The following is a 19,434-nucleotide window of genomic DNA, read 5'->3' as shown; positions in this document are numbered from 1 at the left end:
TCACTGACACAGGCATGCCTGGCTGTCCTCTTTGCCCATTACTCACAGCATTTCTGACACGAAGGCCTCGTTTCTCATTTCTCCCTGTAACCACAGGTATCTGTCCTACTGGCTCTAAGGTTTCTTAAGCTCCCTTATATCGCAGGCACACAGCTTCACTAGCTCTGGAAAACACGTTTTGGCATCTCTCCTCTCCCACCCGCTACAGCTCACTGAATGTGCTTTTCATTCATCCAAGCATGGACATCCCTGTATCCCAGTATCACTGTGTGTTCACTTCTCCCCCATCAAAGCCTGTTCTTTGGGCTCCTTGGCCTCTCCTCAACCCCTCTCTTGGACAGACCTTAGAACACACAGCCACTGAAAGCTGGCCACTCAGCCTTCATCTCCCGCATCCTCCCTCTCCCTCGGCCCCCTCCCTGATGTACCTGTGGGCCAAGCCCCAGGCTGGGCAATGGGCACCGGACTGAGCAAGAAGCACTCTCCTCTCCTGAGGCATCCGCCATCCATGGGAGAGATGGACACAAATCCACAGGCACGCAGGGACGTAGGGGCAAGAGTTTGCGCGGAGCCATCTGGGTAAAGAGATGGCGGAAGACTTGACTCTGCTGGAGGAAAGGGGGAGGTGTTCGTGGGTTTCACGGGATTCTCTACTGCTCCACGGAGATGTGTATGAAAGGATTCCTGGCTGAGGCTCTCTTTTGCCTGAACCTCACTTCAGCCACTGGATTCCTCGTCTAGATTGTGAGAGCCCTGCCTATTCTTCCTCTGGTCCCTGTCTGCCTCCTCAACCTTGGCCTGTGCCCCCGACCTTGGAATTCTCACCCAGCTCTGGACGCCTCGCCCTGCCTCGGTCACAGGCCCCCAGGCTGCCCTGGGTCCTGCGCATTCACCGCCTGGCTCCGGCCCTTCCCTCCTCGCCTTTCTCTTCTGTGCCAGCTTTAGAGCGTTTCCCCAGGCTCTCCCTACGCTATGGCCCTGGGGCTGACACACTCCCCCTCCTTGACCTCTGACCTCCATCCCCTCTTATCCTCCCTGATTTCTGCATTTACCCATCCTCTCCCTATTCTCTAGTTTCAGAATACTCCTTGATGTGGTTTCTAGGTTGGCCTTGCCCATGAATAAGCAAGTAAAGGTTGGAGTCACAAGTCTCTCACTCGTTCATGCAACAGGCGTTCCCTGGGTGCCTGCAAGTTGCCCAGCCGTGTGCAGGGCCTTTGAGATCCAGAGAGAAAGCCCTGAACTTGGCCTCAACGATGCTCAGCCTTGTGGAAAAGACAGTGAGATAAAGGATTATGACGCAGTGTGGCAGAGGCCTTACCAGGCGTATGTGAGACACAACCAGGCAGGAGAAGGAGTGGCTCTGGGCTGGGGCTGGGGGCTGAATCTTCAGTGACGAGAAGGGAGATGGTCAGGTGGACCAAGCAAAAGACATTCCAGGGGCTTCCCTCGTGGCGCAGCGGTTGAGAGTCTGCCTGCCGATGCCGGGGACACGGGTTAGTGCCCCGGTCTGGGAAGATCCCACGTGCCGCGGAGCGGCTGGGCCCGTGAGCCATGGCCGCTGAGCCTGCGCGTCCGGAGCCTGTGCTCCGCAGCAGGAGAGGCTGCGATAGTGAGAGGCCCGCGTACCGCAAAAATAAATAAAGACATTCCAGGCAGAAGGAGATGCATGTGCTCCGTGTAGAGCAGGGATCAGTAACAACCAATCTGGCGGCCCTGGTGGGTTGGAACACATAGTGCCACGAAGCAGAGGGCTGCCCAGAGCAAGGCTGGAACGGGGGCAGGTGAAGGAGATTGGGCTCCTTATAAGTGACTCAGATTTGCATTTTGGAAAACTCATGCTTCAAGCTGTTTGCAAAGAATAAGAGAAGGAGACCCAGGAAAGGCTGATAGATCCCATAGGTGCACTTCCCGCCAATTATGAGCACCAACATATAGGATGAGCCAGGCTCCGCCATCCCATCCCTTTCTGCTGTCCCTCCCCCGCTCACTGCCGAGGGCTGTTTCTCCTGCCAAAGAACAAAAGGGGAGAAGCTTCTCTTCTAGTTTCCCATCTCCTGCAGCTCCAAGGGGCTTACAGGAAATCCCCATGTTTTTTTTTTTTTTTGCGGTACGTGGGCCTCTCACTGTTGTGGCCTCTCCCGTTGTGGAGCACAGGCTCCGGACGCGCAGGCTCAGCGGCCATGGCTCACGGGCCCAGCCGCTCCGCAGCATGTGGGATCTTCCCGGACCGGGGCACGAACCCGTGTCCCCTGCATCGGCAGGCGGACCCTCAACCACTGCGCCACCAGGGAAGCCCCGTGGCCCCGTATTTTTATTTCAACTGCTGTATCATCGTGTTTTCCTTCTCCTGATCTCCTCGCCTCAGCTCATGGCCCAGTGGAGAAGTTAGTCAATAAAGAGAATAGGTGCTTAACTCACTTCATAATCCCGTTCTATAGTTTTGCAGATTGAAGCGAAATGTTGGTGGGCCTAGCTGACCTGAATGCGTTTCTGATCGCTACTCCAACAGATTGCCACAACCTTAGAGGCATCAAACAACATGAATTTATTATCTTACAGCTCTGGAAGCCAGAAGTCAAAAATGTATTTTAAGGTGTCAGCAGGGCTGCATTCCTTCTAGAGGCTCTAGGGGAAATCCATTCCCTTGCCTTTTCTAGCTTCTGGAAGCTGCCTGCATCCCTGGGCTTACGGATCCTTCCTCCATCTTCAAAGCCAGCAGCATAGATTTTTCCACATCTCTCTGACTCTGATCCTCCCGCTTCCCGCTTGTAAGGACCCTTGTGATCACATTGGGCCACCTGGATGACCAAGGACAATCTCCCCACCTCAAAATCCTTAGTTACATCTGCAGCATCCCTTTCACCAATGTAAGGTAACACAGCCACAGTTTCCAGGGACGAGGATGTGCACATCTCTGGGGGGCCATGATTCTGCCTACCATGGGGCCTTTCCAGCATCCTTTTGAGCTTTTCAGTCCCAGGACTCCATGAGCATCTGTTATCATTGACCCATGGCTCTGTCCATCTTTGTTCTTTCAGAGGAAACGACGTTTGAAGCAGGCGTGAAGGTTCAGATCCACAGTCAGTCTGAGCCGCCTTTCATCCAAGAGCTAGGCTTTGGGGTGGCACCAGGGTTCCAGACTTTCGTGGCCACACAGGAGCAGAGGGTAAGTCCCCAGGGCTCTCTGGATCAGCGGTCCTTGGTCTCTCCCGGCCACCTGCCACGTGAGGAGGAGAAATGGGATTCCCACTCCTGGAAGGCTCTGAATCCACCCAGGAGGCAGGAGCGGGGCTGGGCTCAGTAAAGAGACTCACCCTGAAATTGGAGAAATGTATCAGGCTGACCTCTGTAATCCAATTCTCCTGTACCGCCTGTCGGTTTCTGCAATTGGGCATGAGGGAAGCCCAGCTTATTTGCTTTTTCACTCAACTGGTTGGGGGTTTTTTTCCTAAAACATTCTGGGAAAAAAATCTTTGTGCGGGTCGGATGGGAGTCCAGTGGTTGCTGAGGGAAATTGCTCATCAGGGTTTGGTGTGTTTCATCACTGTGGTGATACAAAGCCAGGTGGCCTGCAAAAAGGAACAGGGATAGAGCATCACTCTCTTGTAACAGCGTTTAAGTGGAGGGAAGCCTCTTCATGGGTTCCTGTCTGCTCTCTGATTTAGCACCAGAGGAGGGACCCTCCCAGCCAGCCGGGACTTCTACATCAACTCTGTGCGTCCGTGGAGTGAGGATTGGCACAGATGTGACACGGCTTCCACACCTCAGAAGGGAGACCTTTGTAAATTCTCAGTGGGGAGGGAGCCTCCAAACAGGACTGCAGAGAGACATGGGGATGCTTTTTTTCTCTGATCTCCTGGTTTGCCTAGAATAAAAGCTGGAGAGCCTACGACTCTGAGGGAGTCCAAAACCAGGTCGCCCAAGACAACGTGCCCTGGGAGGCCTGGAGCAAAGAATGAGGTGAATGAGTGACAGGGAGCCCAGCTCTAGGGTGTGAGGAGAGGAGACCCCGGAGAACGGGAGCAGCAGTCAGCAAAGAGATGCACACGTAACTTAGCAGCTCCGCTTGTTTTTACAATTTGGCCCAAATCATCTCTCATCCAGTACTGATCAGTGATTCCTTAGCCATTTTGTAAAGCGATCTTCTGTATCGGAAACTGGTTTTAACTCTCTAAGCGAGCTGGGAAAACGTTGGTGGCGCAGGCCTCACGAACTGTTCCCTGTACTTAATGCCTGGGCCGTTGCTAAATATCAAGATCAGCCTCCACTGCAACATGTAGCAGGTGGGATGGTGGCTCTGAGACTGGGGTAGAGAAGGCTGGGAGGTTGGCCCGGCAACTAAGCGGCTCAGAGATAGAGGCAGGCAGGGTAGGCAGAAGTGGAGTATTCACGAGTGTGCAAGGTGGGAGCCTGGTGAAACGACCAGAAAACTTCATCCTAGAGGACAAAGAGGGCGGGCATGAAGCAGACAGCACAGAGCCAAGTTCAAGGCTGAGGATTTGAATCAGGAAGCGTGAGCGCAGACTAGCAGGTCAAGGTGTGCAGAGAGCCCGGAGCCCAAGCTATTAGCCTGGGTGTAGCAGCAAGCCTTCCTTCGAGTACTGTCAGATAAACAAAGCAGCAAGGACAGATTTAATCAGTAATATACTATTGCAGTAGGGAAGAGGGTTCAGCCTGAACTGAACTCAACTTGGATTTGTGCAGAAGGCACTTGGCGTTTTAAAGGGAAAATGAGGGGGAGGGTTGGGGGGATAGAGGGTGCCTGAGCAGAGTCAGGGAGATGAAGCATTACAAAAAGCTGGAAGTCAGGGGGTGGGGGTCAGTGCCTGTGGAACCCATCCAAGTTTGCTAATAGGACCCCATCACAGTTAGGCTTCTCTCCTCCTGCAGAGACAGGGAGATAGGGGCCCTACCTTTTGGTCTCGGCAGGAACAAACAAACAGTAAGTTCTTTCGGCAGTCTTGAGTTCTTAGGCGGGGACTTTAAGGGGGCTAAGGTCATCCCAGGGATTTGCCTTTGAGCTGTGAGAAACTGCGTTAGCGGAAAAACGTGTTGAAGACACGGTCATTTTCGTAAAGAGCTTTAGCTGAATGTTTCCAAAATACTAACTATTCTTGAGCTCACTGGAGAATCCAGAATAAATACTGCCTGGAGTTCTGCCCTCTGTTTGCCTCCTGCTCCTGGGCTTGTGTGGCCTAAGTAGTAGTATGCTACCCTGAACAGCATGCTTCATCCAAGTGCAGTAATACGGGCCGCACCTTTTCTGGAATTCTGTTGGCCTTTTTTATTTCCTTTATACAAATGTGATTTTTCAGAAGTCGATTGTTAACACTATTCTAGTTCTGTTCTTCATCTAAACTATCCATTTCAATGAAAATGAAGGGCTAATGACAAGAAAGAAAGAAGGAAGGAAGGAAGGAAGGAAGAAAAGGAAAGAAAGAAGGAAGGAAACTATGTTAGTGTTTTTCCAAGTCTTTGTAGGCCAAGGTTGAGACCTCATGGAGAACAGGGCACAGAGGAGCCTGGCTAGTCCTGCCTTTTGTGTGTGATGTGAGTCAATCTACCTCCCTTCGAAGAACCAGACATGGGTTATACTAATAAGTGTGTCCATGAATTCTTTGACTATCTAATGGTGAATTTGGGGCTAGTTTTCCGATGCGAATCTGATTTTGTGTTTTGTTGAAAGTAACCACCACTCTGATCCTGCATGACTTACCTGTACGGACACCTCTCTGGTGTCCACACTGCTATTACCATGCAGAGGAAGTGAACAGCCTTCCTTGAAACCCACAGGGTAACTCCATCTCACCGCTAGCGAAGGTTGGAAAGAAGGAAGCTCTCTGTAGGCTCCTGTGTCGTTGGCCTGAGAGATGTGCTCTGTCCTCCCCACTCCACACTGACCCCTCTTACCGACACCAAAGAAATTTCTGGGCCTGGTGGGAATCTGGAGCTGATAACTTCTCAGAGCCCTTAAGTCTCTTTCTCTTCCCAACATGAAACAGAGGGACTCCCCGTGGCGGTCAGGGACAGAACATATTCCCAGCTTCAGAGGACAAATTCATTGTTGGCTTTGAAGTATGTTTTCAGAAAATCAGCCTCATTCGTATTAGCATTGCTATGGTTATTATAAGTAATAATAAGATATTTGGTTAAACATTTTACAGTCTTCAAAGCATTTCCACACCATCTCATTTCATCCCTTCATTCATATTAATAGAGAAATACAAAGACACATCCTGGAGCTAAATCTAATAATACATTGTGTTTACACGTATATAAAAGAGCATATTCATAGGAAATAAGACTGGAAGGAAATAAGGCAAAGTACCCACAGTGGGGGAATTCTGAATGATGTTTTCTTGTCTGGTTTCGCCACGTGTCTTATAAGGCGGCTTTGTTTTATTTACTTGTTGAGCAAATATTTGTTGAACACCTACTATGGGTGAAGCGATAGGGATACGGTGGTGAGCGAACCAGACCCAGTGTCTGTCCTCAGGGAACCTACGTATTAGTGGTTTCTTTCACATAGGAAAAATAACCGTTAAATAATCTTAAGACAAGTATGATTTTGGGATTGGCCCCCATTGGTATATTCTCAACTCTGCCATTAGTACTAACCTATCCAGCTGACCCTGGTTCTCAAACATTGATTCTAAGATGCAAATTTTTTTTCACATTTCTGAAATTGGGGCTTGTTGCGCGTCCGTTACAACTGGCGATGTTTTTTCTTTCTCAATGGCACATAAAGTCACCATGGTCTTACAACCTATAGCGGCTACGCTGTTCCCATTCCAAGATTCTGCTGCTTCAGCTCAAAGCTCAAGGGAATCTTGAAAGAAGGCCAGAGATGACAAGACTATTTGGGGGGCCAGAAGGCCCTTTCCTAGAAACTTGGTGTGAATCATGCTGGGGAAATTGACTCCTGAGTGAAAGCCCTGAGCGGAACTGGTAACTTACAGGACTCCTGCCATGAATCCCTTTGTAAATGGGAAAGTCCTTTTGCCTGGTAAAGTCATCCCACCCGTGCAAAATTACACACGCACTTCTCTCAATATTTTGCACTTTACTTTGTCATCCAAAAGAACACACCATTGGGCTGTAACCCAGACCAAAGAATGCTTTTTTCCGTCTGTATTTGCCCTAAACCCAAATAAGCCAAGGTATGCCCCTGCCTTCCTTGGACAATCTGAGAAGTGCCCCCCTGGCTCAGCTGCTGCAGGAGACCCTGCACCATCCCAGTACCCCCACCACCAGAGACAGGCAGTGGGATAACACGCTGAGAGCAGAAACAGAACACGGAGGGAGAGAACAGTTCCTCCTACCTGAGCGCACACTCCCCGCCAGGCGTTAAGCTGCAGAGACACTTGACCTGCATTATTTCATTTATTCCCCACAACAACCCCAAAAGGGGGATATTGTTATGCCACGTTCCAGATGACAAAACTGCCAAGTCACTTGCTTCAGGTCGCCGAGCTAAGGGAACTGCAGGACTCGGCTATGAGCACAGATCTATCTGGAGAGAGAAAACCAGACAGGGAGCCCACAGGCCTGGATTCTAGTCCTGACTGCGCATGAGAACTTAGACAGGTTGCCTCCGTCCCTGGGCCTCAGTGTTCCCATCCATAGAATGGAAGGGCTGGGTTAGATGACCTCGAAGGGCCTCCAGCGTTAGCAGCCTGGGGGTCACTCAAGCACACGGGAACCACCTGGAAGTTTGGGCGACAGCAGTTTTACACCTGCTCTGCCACTTGCAGACTCCCTCCTTCATGCCAGCTGGCGTGGGGTGCTGTTAAGGTCCATGGTGGCAAGGACATGTGAGATAAACCCCCTCCCCTGGTCTGAGAGGCAGAACCTGGGTTCCTACTAGTGAGAAGCAGGGGTTGGGGTATGCAGCCACCCTAAAACTTTAGAAGAGAGGCTCTGTCTGTGCTCCTTGGTCGTGTGTCCCTTCCCCAGGACACACACATGGCGGCCACATGGCTGCCCTACTTAAAACCCTTAAATTCGTGGGCTTCCTGTAATTCGCAAAAGCCCAACCTCTTTGAATGGCGTCCGAGGTCCTGTTCAGCCTGGCCCCTGCCCACCTCTCCAGCCTCATCAACTGCCCATGGTTGACCAACCTGTCCCCTGCATCCCAGTGTCAGAGACCCATCCACCAAATACACCATGCTCTCTGATGCCTGCCTCTGTGCACTTGCCCCCACTGTTCCGTCTGCCCAGCACCCCTTCCTGGTCTTACCTACCTGGCAAAAGCCTAGTCCTATTTCTAGCTACTGCTCAAAGAGCACAGCCTCTAAGAAGACCTTCCCCGTCCTGTCCTGCCACCCCCCAAGGAGCAGATAGTCGCTCCATATAACACCCTATACATTCATTTATTCCTTCAGCAAATATTCACTGAGCACCTGCTTTGCTGGGAAGACGAAGATGAGGGAGACCTGGTCCCGCCTTGGAGCGCTCACAGAATCAAGCAGGCTTCTCAGCAATTTTATCCCACTCCTAAGAGATGTAAAACTCTCCTTGCAGAATTGACCTCCCCTTGTGCATCGCTGCCCCTATGCCTTCCTCTTACGAACTGTCTTCCTTAGCCCCCATCAATCAGCCCTTGACTCAGTTAGGCTGGGAGCTCCCTGAGAACAAGGACGGTGTCTCTCGGATTCTCTATCCCCCGTGCCTTGCTTAGATATGAGCTCAGTAAACGTGCAGGATTGAAAGAATGAACTGTATACTAACTCAGATCTGCACTCTGGGCCCAAAGACCACTCAGATGCTGCGCTCCAGCGCCCTCCCTGCCTCCCCCGCCCCCGCCTGCCAAAACTCCCTTTAAAATCTGCCCTGGGGGCCCTGCTCCTCCCTGAGGCTGTGGAGCCAGCCTGTGGTGGGTGATGGTATCTGTATCATTGCTGGCTGCACACTTAGAGATCCTAATCAAAGCAAAAGCTCACGAAAGAGGTCAGGGCTGGAGACAGAGATCTGGAAGCCATCTGTGTGCCTGAGAGTGGATGGAACAGATGGGAAGGTCCTCACCGAACTCTGGACCGTGGGGAGAATTAAATGAGTGAGCGAATATATGTGAAAGAGAAAATCTAGGACATTCATGTAGTAAGAGCACAACATCTTCTACGTTGATGTCGCCAGTCAGAGTCTTTGCCCCTCACTGAAGGCGATTGCTAATCCTGATGGGACTTCCTGTCATGATTTGATATAAGAAAATTTGCATCATCTCCCACTTCCTCCTCAAAGAGCCTGGCGGTGAGTCTTGATTTCTAAATGTTTATCCAATGTGTCCATCAAAGCTTTATTCAACCGCCCTGCCCATACTTCTTGGCGGGACTGAGGATGACTCTGCAGACCCTGGGCAGTCGGTTGGCCACCAGCCTCATTGTTCAGAAAGTTTTCGGGGAAACATGGCCCTGCGTTTATATTCGAGGGTCTCAGAAATGCCTTGGGGAACCAGAGTTGCTAATCACTGCCCAGATATACCCCATTCTCACCAAGAAGCCCTTCTACTACCAGTCTGGAGCCATTGGGAATGAGAAGCGTTCCGATTCCGCAACCTGGACCGTGTGTTGGTTCCTCACTCGGGCTGTATGCAGAGTACCATGAGAAAGCCCACGGTCACACCACTCCCTGCATCAATCAGCTGCTTGCTAGACTCTTTGGGGCTGTAGATACACAAGGCAAACACAAATGTTTGCGTCCCGCCGGCCCCAGTTAGGCCACTGGCAGGCCGCGTGGGCACGGTCGGCTCCTACAGAAGCCTAAGCCTTTACCATCAGCGTAGGTTGGCCGCATCTCCAACATTTGGAGGGAATCCCACCATGGCTCACAACGAGAAACAGTACACCCGCCTCTACCCCCAAATGAAAAAGGCCCAGATGTTGGGTGGGATGCCCCCAAATGCTTTTGACAGCTCCTCCAAATACAACTTCCTAAGTGCCTTTCAAAAGAGAAGACTCATCTGTCCATCTGACAGCTAGATCCATGGTCCTTAATATGCTTCACGGGGCCCGTTAAAAATGGAGGCTTGCCCAGTTGTGTTTTTCAAGGCAGGGGAGAGAATTTGTTCCACGTGCTTTCAGCAACTTCCAAAATGTCAAAGCTGGAGCCGCACAAACATGGTAGCATCCAGTTCTGCTCCAGAAAGCGCTGGGGAGGCACCAGGAGGCAGGATAGCCTGCTGTGTGGCCACACCTCCATGCTCAACAGGGAATAGTGTTCCCCATACATAGATGAAAATAAGAATCAATTAAGCATCTACTAGCTTAGCTACTTCCTCACGTGTTGCCACTCCTCCTCGAAGGGAGAAAGATCTTCAGATCCCCAGATGGTTTTGCCAAGAGTCAGGTTTTCACCTTTTCTTCCTACACAAGGAGAGTTTGTTTTTGTCAAGGTGGAGGTGATGACAGGGCGTAGAGCAGGAAGGAGAAGGGTCCTTAAAAGAAGTGTTGCTTGGCTAGGATGAGCAAATGTGCTAAGCTCTGTTGGGGGAAATCTCAAAGTCAATAAAACATGCTTAAGATATGGGGATGTGTGTATATGTATAGCTGATTCACTTTGTTATAAAACAGAAACTAACGCAACCATTGTAAAGCAATTATACAATAAATTGTAAATATGTTAAAAAATATATAAATATGTTTAAAAAAATGCTTACGTCTTAGAAAGAGGTAAAGTCACTCTATTTCGCCTGCTCTCTGCCTTGCAGCCTCTCCTCCTCCTTCCCTCCCTAAAGAGTCTCCAAAGAGTTGTCTAGACTTGCTTCTCTCTACTTCCTCACCTCCCTTTCCCTTCCCGGCCCACCTCTAGCATCCCACGGAAACTCTTTGTCATCAAGGTGGCCCATGAAATCTCTGTGGCCAAACCCAATCTTTGTCAGTAAGGACACTCCTCACTTCATCCCACCTGGCTTCCCAGCAGCATGTGGACTGTTGGCCACGCCCTCCCTGAGACCCTCTTCTCCCCACTCTGGTCTGTTTTTCTTCCCACCTCTCTTTCTGCTCCTCCTGAGTCATCTTCATAAGCACTTCCTTCTCTGTTCACCCCTGAGATGATGGGCGTCCCAGGATGCTGGCTTTGCTTGTCCCATTCTGCAATTTCCTTAATTGAGCTCACCCTTTACCATGACTTTCAAAGCACTACCCCCAGCCCCAGATCTCTTTCCTGACCCCCAACGCAGGACTCCAGGTACTGCCAAATGCCTCCCCTCGGAGTCCCGTGGGCTTCTCAAATCAAAAGTCTAAACTGAACGCATCCTCTTCCCCTGCCCCACACCTCCACCCCAAAACTGCTCCCCCAGCCATGGTCCCCCAACCCTGTAGATGGCCTGAGTACAAATACACACGCCCTAGATGGTGACCCTGTGCCTCATTTCCTCGTCTGTAAAATGGGAATAATGATGGTTTCTGTCCCAGAGGGTGACTAGAAGGCTAAGTGAGTTAACGCGTGTGCGCAGAACAGTTCTGGCATCCAGCAAGTGCTCGATAAACACTAGCTATCACTGTCGCCCACCCCAGACACTACTTTAATTCAGTCCTTCATGATCTCTCTCCTGGATAAGAACAGCAACTGCCTGGCTGGTCTCCCTGCCGCCCACCTTGTCCCTCTCCAATCCATTCTCTGCATCAGCACGAATCTGAGCATCTCCCTCCCTCATTTCTTCGAGGATAAAGTCCAGGACCCTCTTCACAGCCCTTTCTGTTCCGGCTGCTGCCTACCTTTCAGCAGCATCTTCCTCTCCTCCCCCGGCCTCCCACGCAAAGCACCAGCTCTCCTCAACCGTGTGCAGTTATTCCCAAGCATCACATGCTCTCTCCTCTCTCTCCCTGCCAGCAACACCCTTCCCACCCTCTCTTCACCTAATTTGTATGAGTCCTTCGAGATTCAGCTCTAACGTTCCCTCATCCATAAGGCCACCCTGGAGTATTCTGTGTGAATCTCTAGCATAAAATTTACACATGATAATCATCTGTTTACCTATCTCTCTCCCTACCAGATGGCGAGCTCTCTGAGGATATGACTCCGTCTTATTTCTGTTCTTTGTATTTCAGCATTTTGTATAGTGCCTTGCATAGAGAAGATACTTGATAATTATATTGAATGGAATGAATGACTCAATGAATGTATGAAAGAGAAAGACCCTACTTTATCATCTCACTCTCTTGCTTAAGACCCATTAATGTCTTTCCCAACCTAGAAAATAAAGTCCAAATTCCACATCCTGGCTCTGGCCATCACTTTTTCCAGTGACTAAACCCCTCTACTCTCCAGCAGCCCCACTGCTGATCCACACACTGCCCCCTCGCACAGGCTGCGAGCCTACCAGCCCCATTCCTTGATCATTTCCTGCTGACGCATTCATTTATTGAGCATCTACTATGTGCTAGGCACAGTGTTGGGCATGAGGGATACAGTAATGGACAGGACTTACCTGGTTCTTCTCAGAGCTTACAGTCTAGCAGGAGATTAAGAGCTATATGTGTCTGTGTAATAAGCCCCCAGTATACTGTAAACTTCTTAAGGGAAAATATTAGGTCTTATAATTCTTAAATGGAAAGATGGTTGGACGGAATGTTGTAGAATGATCTCGGAGGGCTAACTTCAATAACTTGCAATCCATTTCAGCTATGCTTAGCCTTCAGGGATGATGTAACCAAATTCAACAGTCTTTAACACTAAGAACTGAAAAAAAAAAAGTCTTTTTACTGAGTGCATGGAGAAAAAAAAGGATGAGCCAAAAATGGTACTAACTGACATGGCAGCTCCAGTCCGGGTCCACAGTCCAGAACTTTGTGGTACCCACTCTCACCAGCATCCCTCAGGGCAGAACTAGTTTCTCCTGGATCCTCTCTGCACTAGCTCTGACATCAGAAGCCAGTTGCTTATCTCTCAGTGGCTTATTTCCTCCTCAGACCCAGCAGAGGAAAGGAGACCTACTGTCTGTTGACTCACCTACTTTTTCTTTTTCTTTTTCTTTGTTTTAATAAATTTATTTATTTTATTTATTTATTATTTTTGGCTGTGTTGGGTCTTCGTTGCTGCCTACGGGCTTTCTCTAGTTGCGGCAAGCCGGGGCTACTCTTCGTTGCGGTGCGCGAGCTTCTCATGGCAGTGGCTTCTCTCGCTGCGGAGCACAGGCTCTAGGCGCACGGGCTTCAGTAGTTGTGGCTTGCGGGCTTCAGTAGTTGTGGCTCATGGGCTTCAATAGTTGTGGCTCGCGGGCTCTAGAGTGCAGGCTTAGTAGATGTGGTGCACAGGCTTAGTTGCTCTGCAGCATGTGGGATCTTCATGGACCAGGGCTCGAACCCGTGTTCCCTGCATTGGCAGGTGGATTCTTAACCACTGCGCCACCAGGGAAGCCCCCTCCTTTTTCTTACTCAGGAGACAAGTTAATAAATCCGAACATTCTTTGGTTGGGTCATGCTACCCAGTACCACGTTCTCTTTCGATTCACGAGCACCATCTGAACCCTGAACAGGGTGGCCTTGGTTTCCGATGCCTGTTGTTTTTATATATAGGGGAAAACAAAACAAAACAAAACCTGTAGAGGACACCTCCTTATGCGGGCTGAAAGCTTTTTCTGGCCACCTGGGAAGGCTAGATAGTCACAAACAACTCTTGTAGAAATATCCAGCAGAATGAATGTATGAATGAACGAATGTGAACAGTCCTGCTGACGGTCAGATTCCCTTGGCAAGGGCGGGGGAAAGGGGGCCTGGAAAAGACATCGCTTTCCTTTTTCTCCCCTCCTCCTTCCTCCTGAAAACAACTGTTGCCCTCCTATCTCCAGTTTCTCACCTACTGAGATCTATCTCCTTTGGGCATTTAAAACATTTTAACAACAGCCATCTGGCTATTAATACAAAGTTACCTGAATAACCCAAGTTATTTGCATGTCTTGCTCCATCAATGAGAGTGTGCTATCTGAAGGCAAGGACTCTGAGCAACTAGCACAGACCCTAACGCTGTAAATCAATCAATCAATTAATTAATTGCAGAGTGAATCAATATTGGTTAATGAATTGATTCAAACCCGGTAGCATATCCTATCATGGAACAAAAAAATCATTCCTAAATGAGAGTCATCACTCCTGCTTTTTATTATTATTTTTTTTTTTTTGGCCATGCCATGCAGCATGTGAGATCTTAGTTCCCTGACCAGGGGTCGAACCCATCCCCCCTGCAATGGAAGCACGGAGTCTTAACCAGGGAATCGCCAGGGAAGTCCCATGTTTTATGTTTTAAGATAGCACACCCAGTCCTTTGACACAATTAGGTGACAAAGGACAGGAAGATAGCATTTGGCCAAGGTCTCTAGGAGAGCCAAGAAGACTGTGAAAGGAACAAGCAGAAGGGGAGCAGGGCCCCAGAAAAGATGACACCCATCTCTGGAGAGGGCAGACAAGACAGCTGTTGAGTGGAGTGTAAACTGGTAGGGCCTTTTAGGCTAGCGATGTGGGTGGGGACTTAACAGCATCCATTCAAATAAAAAAGCACACCTCCTCTTCAAGGGAGAGCGGTTTTCCTTCTTGGAATCTGACATAAAGAAATACTTACACATGTACCCCAAGAAGCACGGATGAAGGTCTTTTCTGCAGCTCTCAATTTTTGTGAGAGTAAAAACTTAGAAACAATTTAGTTCATCGATGAAATGATGATTAAATTAAGGAGGGCAAATGCATATGTGTTTCCCCCAACCCCCTGCAACAGTTAAAATGGGTAAGAAAGACCTGGAGGTCCCTTGGGGAAATTTTCCAAGACATATTGATAAGTGGGAAAAAAAAGAACAACACATACAGTGTGGTCTCATTTGTATTAAAAATACCACCACACTAAACTAAACTATATATTTATAAATGCACGTGTATGCGCACACGGTAGCACACAGAAGAATTCTGGAGAATTTAAAAAATACTGACAGGTGCTCAGAGGAAAAGAACAGAACTGAGTGTTTAAGATTTTCCACTTTTTCTGGATCCCTGGAATATTTATAACGAGAATGCACTTGTGCATTCATGTATTAATCGTGCAACTTTTAAAGACGTGTGTAATGCAGCTATTTACAAGTATGTTTTCTGGTTTGGACCTGGCATCTAACAGACTGGCTCACATACTGGGGATGGGGTGCTACTCCCTGCTACTCCCAGGGACAGCCTCCTCTCCAGGCTGGTCCTGCAATTCCTTCCCCAGCAGACAGCCTCCACCGGACCCTGCTTCTGCTCCCGGCACACGCAGAGGCCATAGGGAAAGGCCTGCAGCTCTGAAGTTTCCCTTCTAGGAAAGAAAATTTGTAAAGATTTTTGTCTGGTTTTGAAGTTTAAAACAAAAAGTGTCCCCACCCTACCCCCAGGCCTGGGGCCAGAGTCCACAGTTCCCAAAGATTGAAGAGCACAGAGCCTGGCACCATGCTGGCCCTCCATCCACAGGGAATGCGTTTAATTAGTCCAATGGGTTGGATGAGATTGAATTAGATTGGATTGGGTCGATTAGGTTGGATTAGACTAATAGCTATCCTTGTTAATTCCGTAGCTCCTAAAATCGTGCTCGCCTCTTCCCTGCCTCAGCAGTGCATCCGAGGGACATCCCCACTCTCAGTTTTCATCCCTGCTATGAGTGTGACATCATCTCCCTGCCCCACCATAAAGGCAACAGGTACCATACTTCCAGGTCTTTCCCTTCACGCATCTGTCTCTGGGACTGAGACACTCCTGTGCATGTCCCCATACCTGCCCCGGTGCTCAGTACATGATAAGGCCTCAGTCAATGTGTATTGAATTGAACTGAACTCAGCCCCCCAAACCTCCAAGAAAAGATCTGGAAGGAGCCAGCAGGAGGAACAGACCCAGCCAGGGCAGGCGGTGCTCTGTCTGGGGTGGTCAGGGTGCTCTTGAAGTTAAACCCCAGACCCACTGCTGGCACAGCTGCTTCTATGACCCAAAGGGTAAAGGACGATGGGGACACTCTGGTGCTTGGTGATGGCAGATATAGGAGAGGTAGCTGAGCTTAGCCACGTTTAGAACCTCAGTGAGGAAGAACACAGGCAGGGCCTCCCCGCCTCTCAGAGGAGATACAGCAGCATGGGAGACATCACTCTGTGGAAAACACTGAGTCCAGAACCGCTTTCAAGGGATCAGAACTGAGTCCAGAACCTTTCTAAATGCATCCTACCCATTATCTCGGGCATGCTTCTCAAATCTAATAAGGTAGAAATGATTGTAAACCATTTTACAGAAAATCGAACTGGAGCACAGAGAAGTTAAGAAACTTGCCAAGGACACACAGCCAGGAAGTAGCACAACCTGGAATCGGGATCAGCTGGACCCCAAAGCCTAGACCTCGAACAATTTAGCAATACCACCTTCAGTTACCCTGGCATGCTCTGCTTTTATTTTGTCCAGAACAGGACATGCTTGGAGGAACCCAGACAGGGAACAAGGCCTCCTCCTAAGCAGGTGTTATGAGAAGCCCCAGGTGTAGGGGAAGGAAGATCAGCTCAGGAAATGGAAATTACTAGAAGGCCTGGGGAAAGGGGAAGGGGCCACTCAGACAGAGGCACAGTGCCTCCAAAAAGGATGGAGAGAGGGGCATGGCCAACAAATAGACACAAAAAAGAGCCAGCAGCAGCTGTCATGGGTCTTGTGGGCCAGTGAGATGTTAATATGTGCTCAACATAAAGATTTGGGGGGAAACCAAAAAAATAGGAAAAAATAACCCATAGAACCCCCACTTAGAGGAAGGAATGGTTATGCTTTCGGTATCTTTCCTTGCCGTTTGGTCTCCGTGTGCTTTGTTGTTTGTTTCTGCCTTAGTTAGGGCTGTTCGGGTTACAAGGAGCAGGTGGCCTTCAGAGGATAAGCAAAGAAAGGGCCATGGTTCCTGAAGCCTGCAGAAGGGCGTATAGAGAGAAAAGACTGCACAGACAGCCTGTGGCATCTGAAACCCAGAGCAAAGGACCCGCTCTCTCTTACTCCATCTGTGCATGTCTCTTGTTTTGTATCCTCCTCCCCCCTCCCCCTCCCTCCCTGTCCCTCTTCCTCTCTCCCTCCTTTCAGAGGCCACATGTGACGTCCTCACATCCCTCAGTCTTCTCTCTCCCTACTGGCAGGCTTCCTAACCCAGCTGACACACTTACACATGGTTTTACCTCCTCGTAACCTCCGCTTGCCCCAAGCCCATGGTGGCTGGGCCCTCTCGGGAAGACTTTGGTTGGGCAAGTTCCGACAATCATCTCTAGTCCAATTTGTTCATTGGACTTGGATTTTGTTCTCTCCTTTTGTCCTCAGCATCACTTCCCATGAGCATCTTCTCCTGTCGTGAGATCTCTTTAACGTCAGTGGTAGCATTCCATCACAGTTCATAGAGTGGAGATGCCCTAGTGGACACCATCATTTTTTGTCCTTAGACTCTCAGGACCACGGGTGTGATGGTGGAAGTGAGTGAGCACTGTGCACCAGGTACTTTATCTAGGCTGCCTCATCACGACCACCTTGCAATGGGCTTCCCTGTGCCCATCTTACAGATGGAGAAACTGAGGCTTAATAGTGGAAAGAGTAGTGGAGAGTGCATGCCACTACTAAGATGCCAAACCCAGACCTTGCAGTTTCCAAAGCTTGTGCTCTTTCCCCCCACACCCTGCTCTGAGCTCACAGGCCACCAAAGGAGCCAGGCCTTCTGACCACTCGTGTAGGCAGAATTCACAGTAACTAAGGAACTGAGACCCTCGATTAAGAAGAAGCCATTTCAAAGCTCCATATCTCTTTCTGATGCCAGCTTCTCTTCAAATGTGATGATGTTGCTTTATTTTTTTTATTGTTTTTTTTGTTGTTGTTGTTGTTTTTTGCGGTACGCGGGCCTCTCACTGTTGTGGCCTCTCGTGTTGCGGAGCACAGGCTCCGGACGCGCAGTCTCAGTGGCCATGGCTCACGGGCCCAGCCGCTTCACGGCATGTGGGATCTTCCCGGACCGGGGCACGAACCCGTGTCCCCTGCATCGGCAGGCAGACTCTCAACCACTGCGCCACCAGGGAAGCCCAATGTTGCTTTATTTTATAGGCTTTTAAGAAGCCACTTAATGACAGCAACCCACTTCCTGATGGGTAGAACTCGAACAATTTAGAAATACCGCCTTCAGTTACCCTGGCATGCTCTGCTTTTATTTTGTCCAGAACAGGACATGCTTGGAGGAACCCAGACAGGGAACAAGGCCTCCTCCTAAGCAGGTGTTATGAGAAGCCCCAGGTGTAGGGGAAGGAAGGTCAGCTCAGGAAATGGATGCCAAACCATCCTAATATTATGCTAATATTATAGCTATTCCCCCAGGATTACCCATTTCTTCAATTGGTCCTAGTAGAAATGAGGATGAATCACTGTTGAAATTTTCCAAGGAAACACACTCCCATTTTGTCCACACACCATGGCAACGGTCAGAAAACACAGGATTGTACTGTCCATGCTATGCATTTAGGCATAGCATGGGCCCGCCTGGGACTACATTCATGGTGCACTGCTTTCCCGTGTGTTTTCTAGCATCAGAATGGATTACTCATCTCTTCCCAGTGGGGAGATGCAGATGCAGAGCAAGAATGAAGGCTGAGCTCCCTGCCTGCTGCCTTGCAGAGAGGGAGGAAGCAGCAAAGACAGCCCCAGAGTGGAGGACAGAGGCCCTGGTTATAATCCTGACTCTGCCATTCATTCTTTAGGCAGCCATGGGCAGGTCACTATACTCATTGGGCCTCAGACTCTCTACCTGTCAGATGGGCTAATAATGCCTATTGATCTCACTTGGCTCTTGAGAGAATCAGATTTGGTAATAACTATGCAAGTACTTCCATTGTAAAGGACCTCCATCACTCTTTTCTGCATGGAGAGGTGATGACACAGGGTCGGGCACACCTGATTCAAATCCGCTCTTTACTGGGGCAAAACATTTAAGTCCTGGTATTAAAATGAGCCTGGTGTTGAGATGGCTTAGACTGGTGGTGGCAGCAGAGACTCTGATGTTGGCATCCAACCAAGACATAGTAACAGAGTGGGTTTATCCTCTCACCTAAAACAACTGCCCCCCCCCAAAAAAAACTTTTTCAAGTGTTATGAATATTAGGCAGCAAAGAACAGTGATCCCAGAGAGATGGGAAACAAAAATGTTGAGCACTATGACAGCCCTAGCTTGCATCCTTAGAGAGTTTCCAAGCCACAGTGCCTGCAGGGGGACCCAGGCAGAGCCCCAGGGATGCCCTGTGTTGAGGACATTTTGCTGAGGGTCCAGGAAGACCAAGGCAGCTAGAGTTCACAAGACAGAGCATTAAAGAGGAGAGGAAGGCACAGAGAAAGAACACTGAAGATCTATAGAAGGGTCCCCCTTCAGAATTCAGGCTCCCGATGGGGGTATGCATGTGAGAAAACTACCCAAGGCCAGGGAAAGAATGACCCAAGAGGG

At 49.5% G+C, this 19,434-nt stretch overlaps 1 protein-coding gene across 2 annotated transcripts in view; it reads left to right on the top strand.

Annotated features, from left to right (window-relative positions):
- Positions 1-19,434, top strand: part of ASIC2 (acid sensing ion channel subunit 2) — a 1,019,934-nt gene that overhangs the window by 954,916 nt on the left and 45,584 nt on the right. For both annotated transcript variants that reach the window (XM_067714314.1, XM_067714313.1), the window contains exon 3: positions 3,042-3,169. In XM_067714314.1, coding sequence (XP_067570415.1) covers positions 3,042-3,169 — 128 coding nt within the window. The remainder of the gene's footprint in view (positions 1-3,041; positions 3,170-19,434) is intronic.

The sequence above is a fragment of the Pseudorca crassidens genome, chromosome 19 (assembly GCF_039906515.1).
Source record: "Pseudorca crassidens isolate mPseCra1 chromosome 19, mPseCra1.hap1, whole genome shotgun sequence".
Taxonomy (NCBI): domain Eukaryota; kingdom Metazoa; phylum Chordata; class Mammalia; order Artiodactyla; family Delphinidae; genus Pseudorca; species Pseudorca crassidens.
Note: the sequence above shows the minus strand (reverse complement) of the source record. Positions and strands in the feature narration are given on the sequence as shown.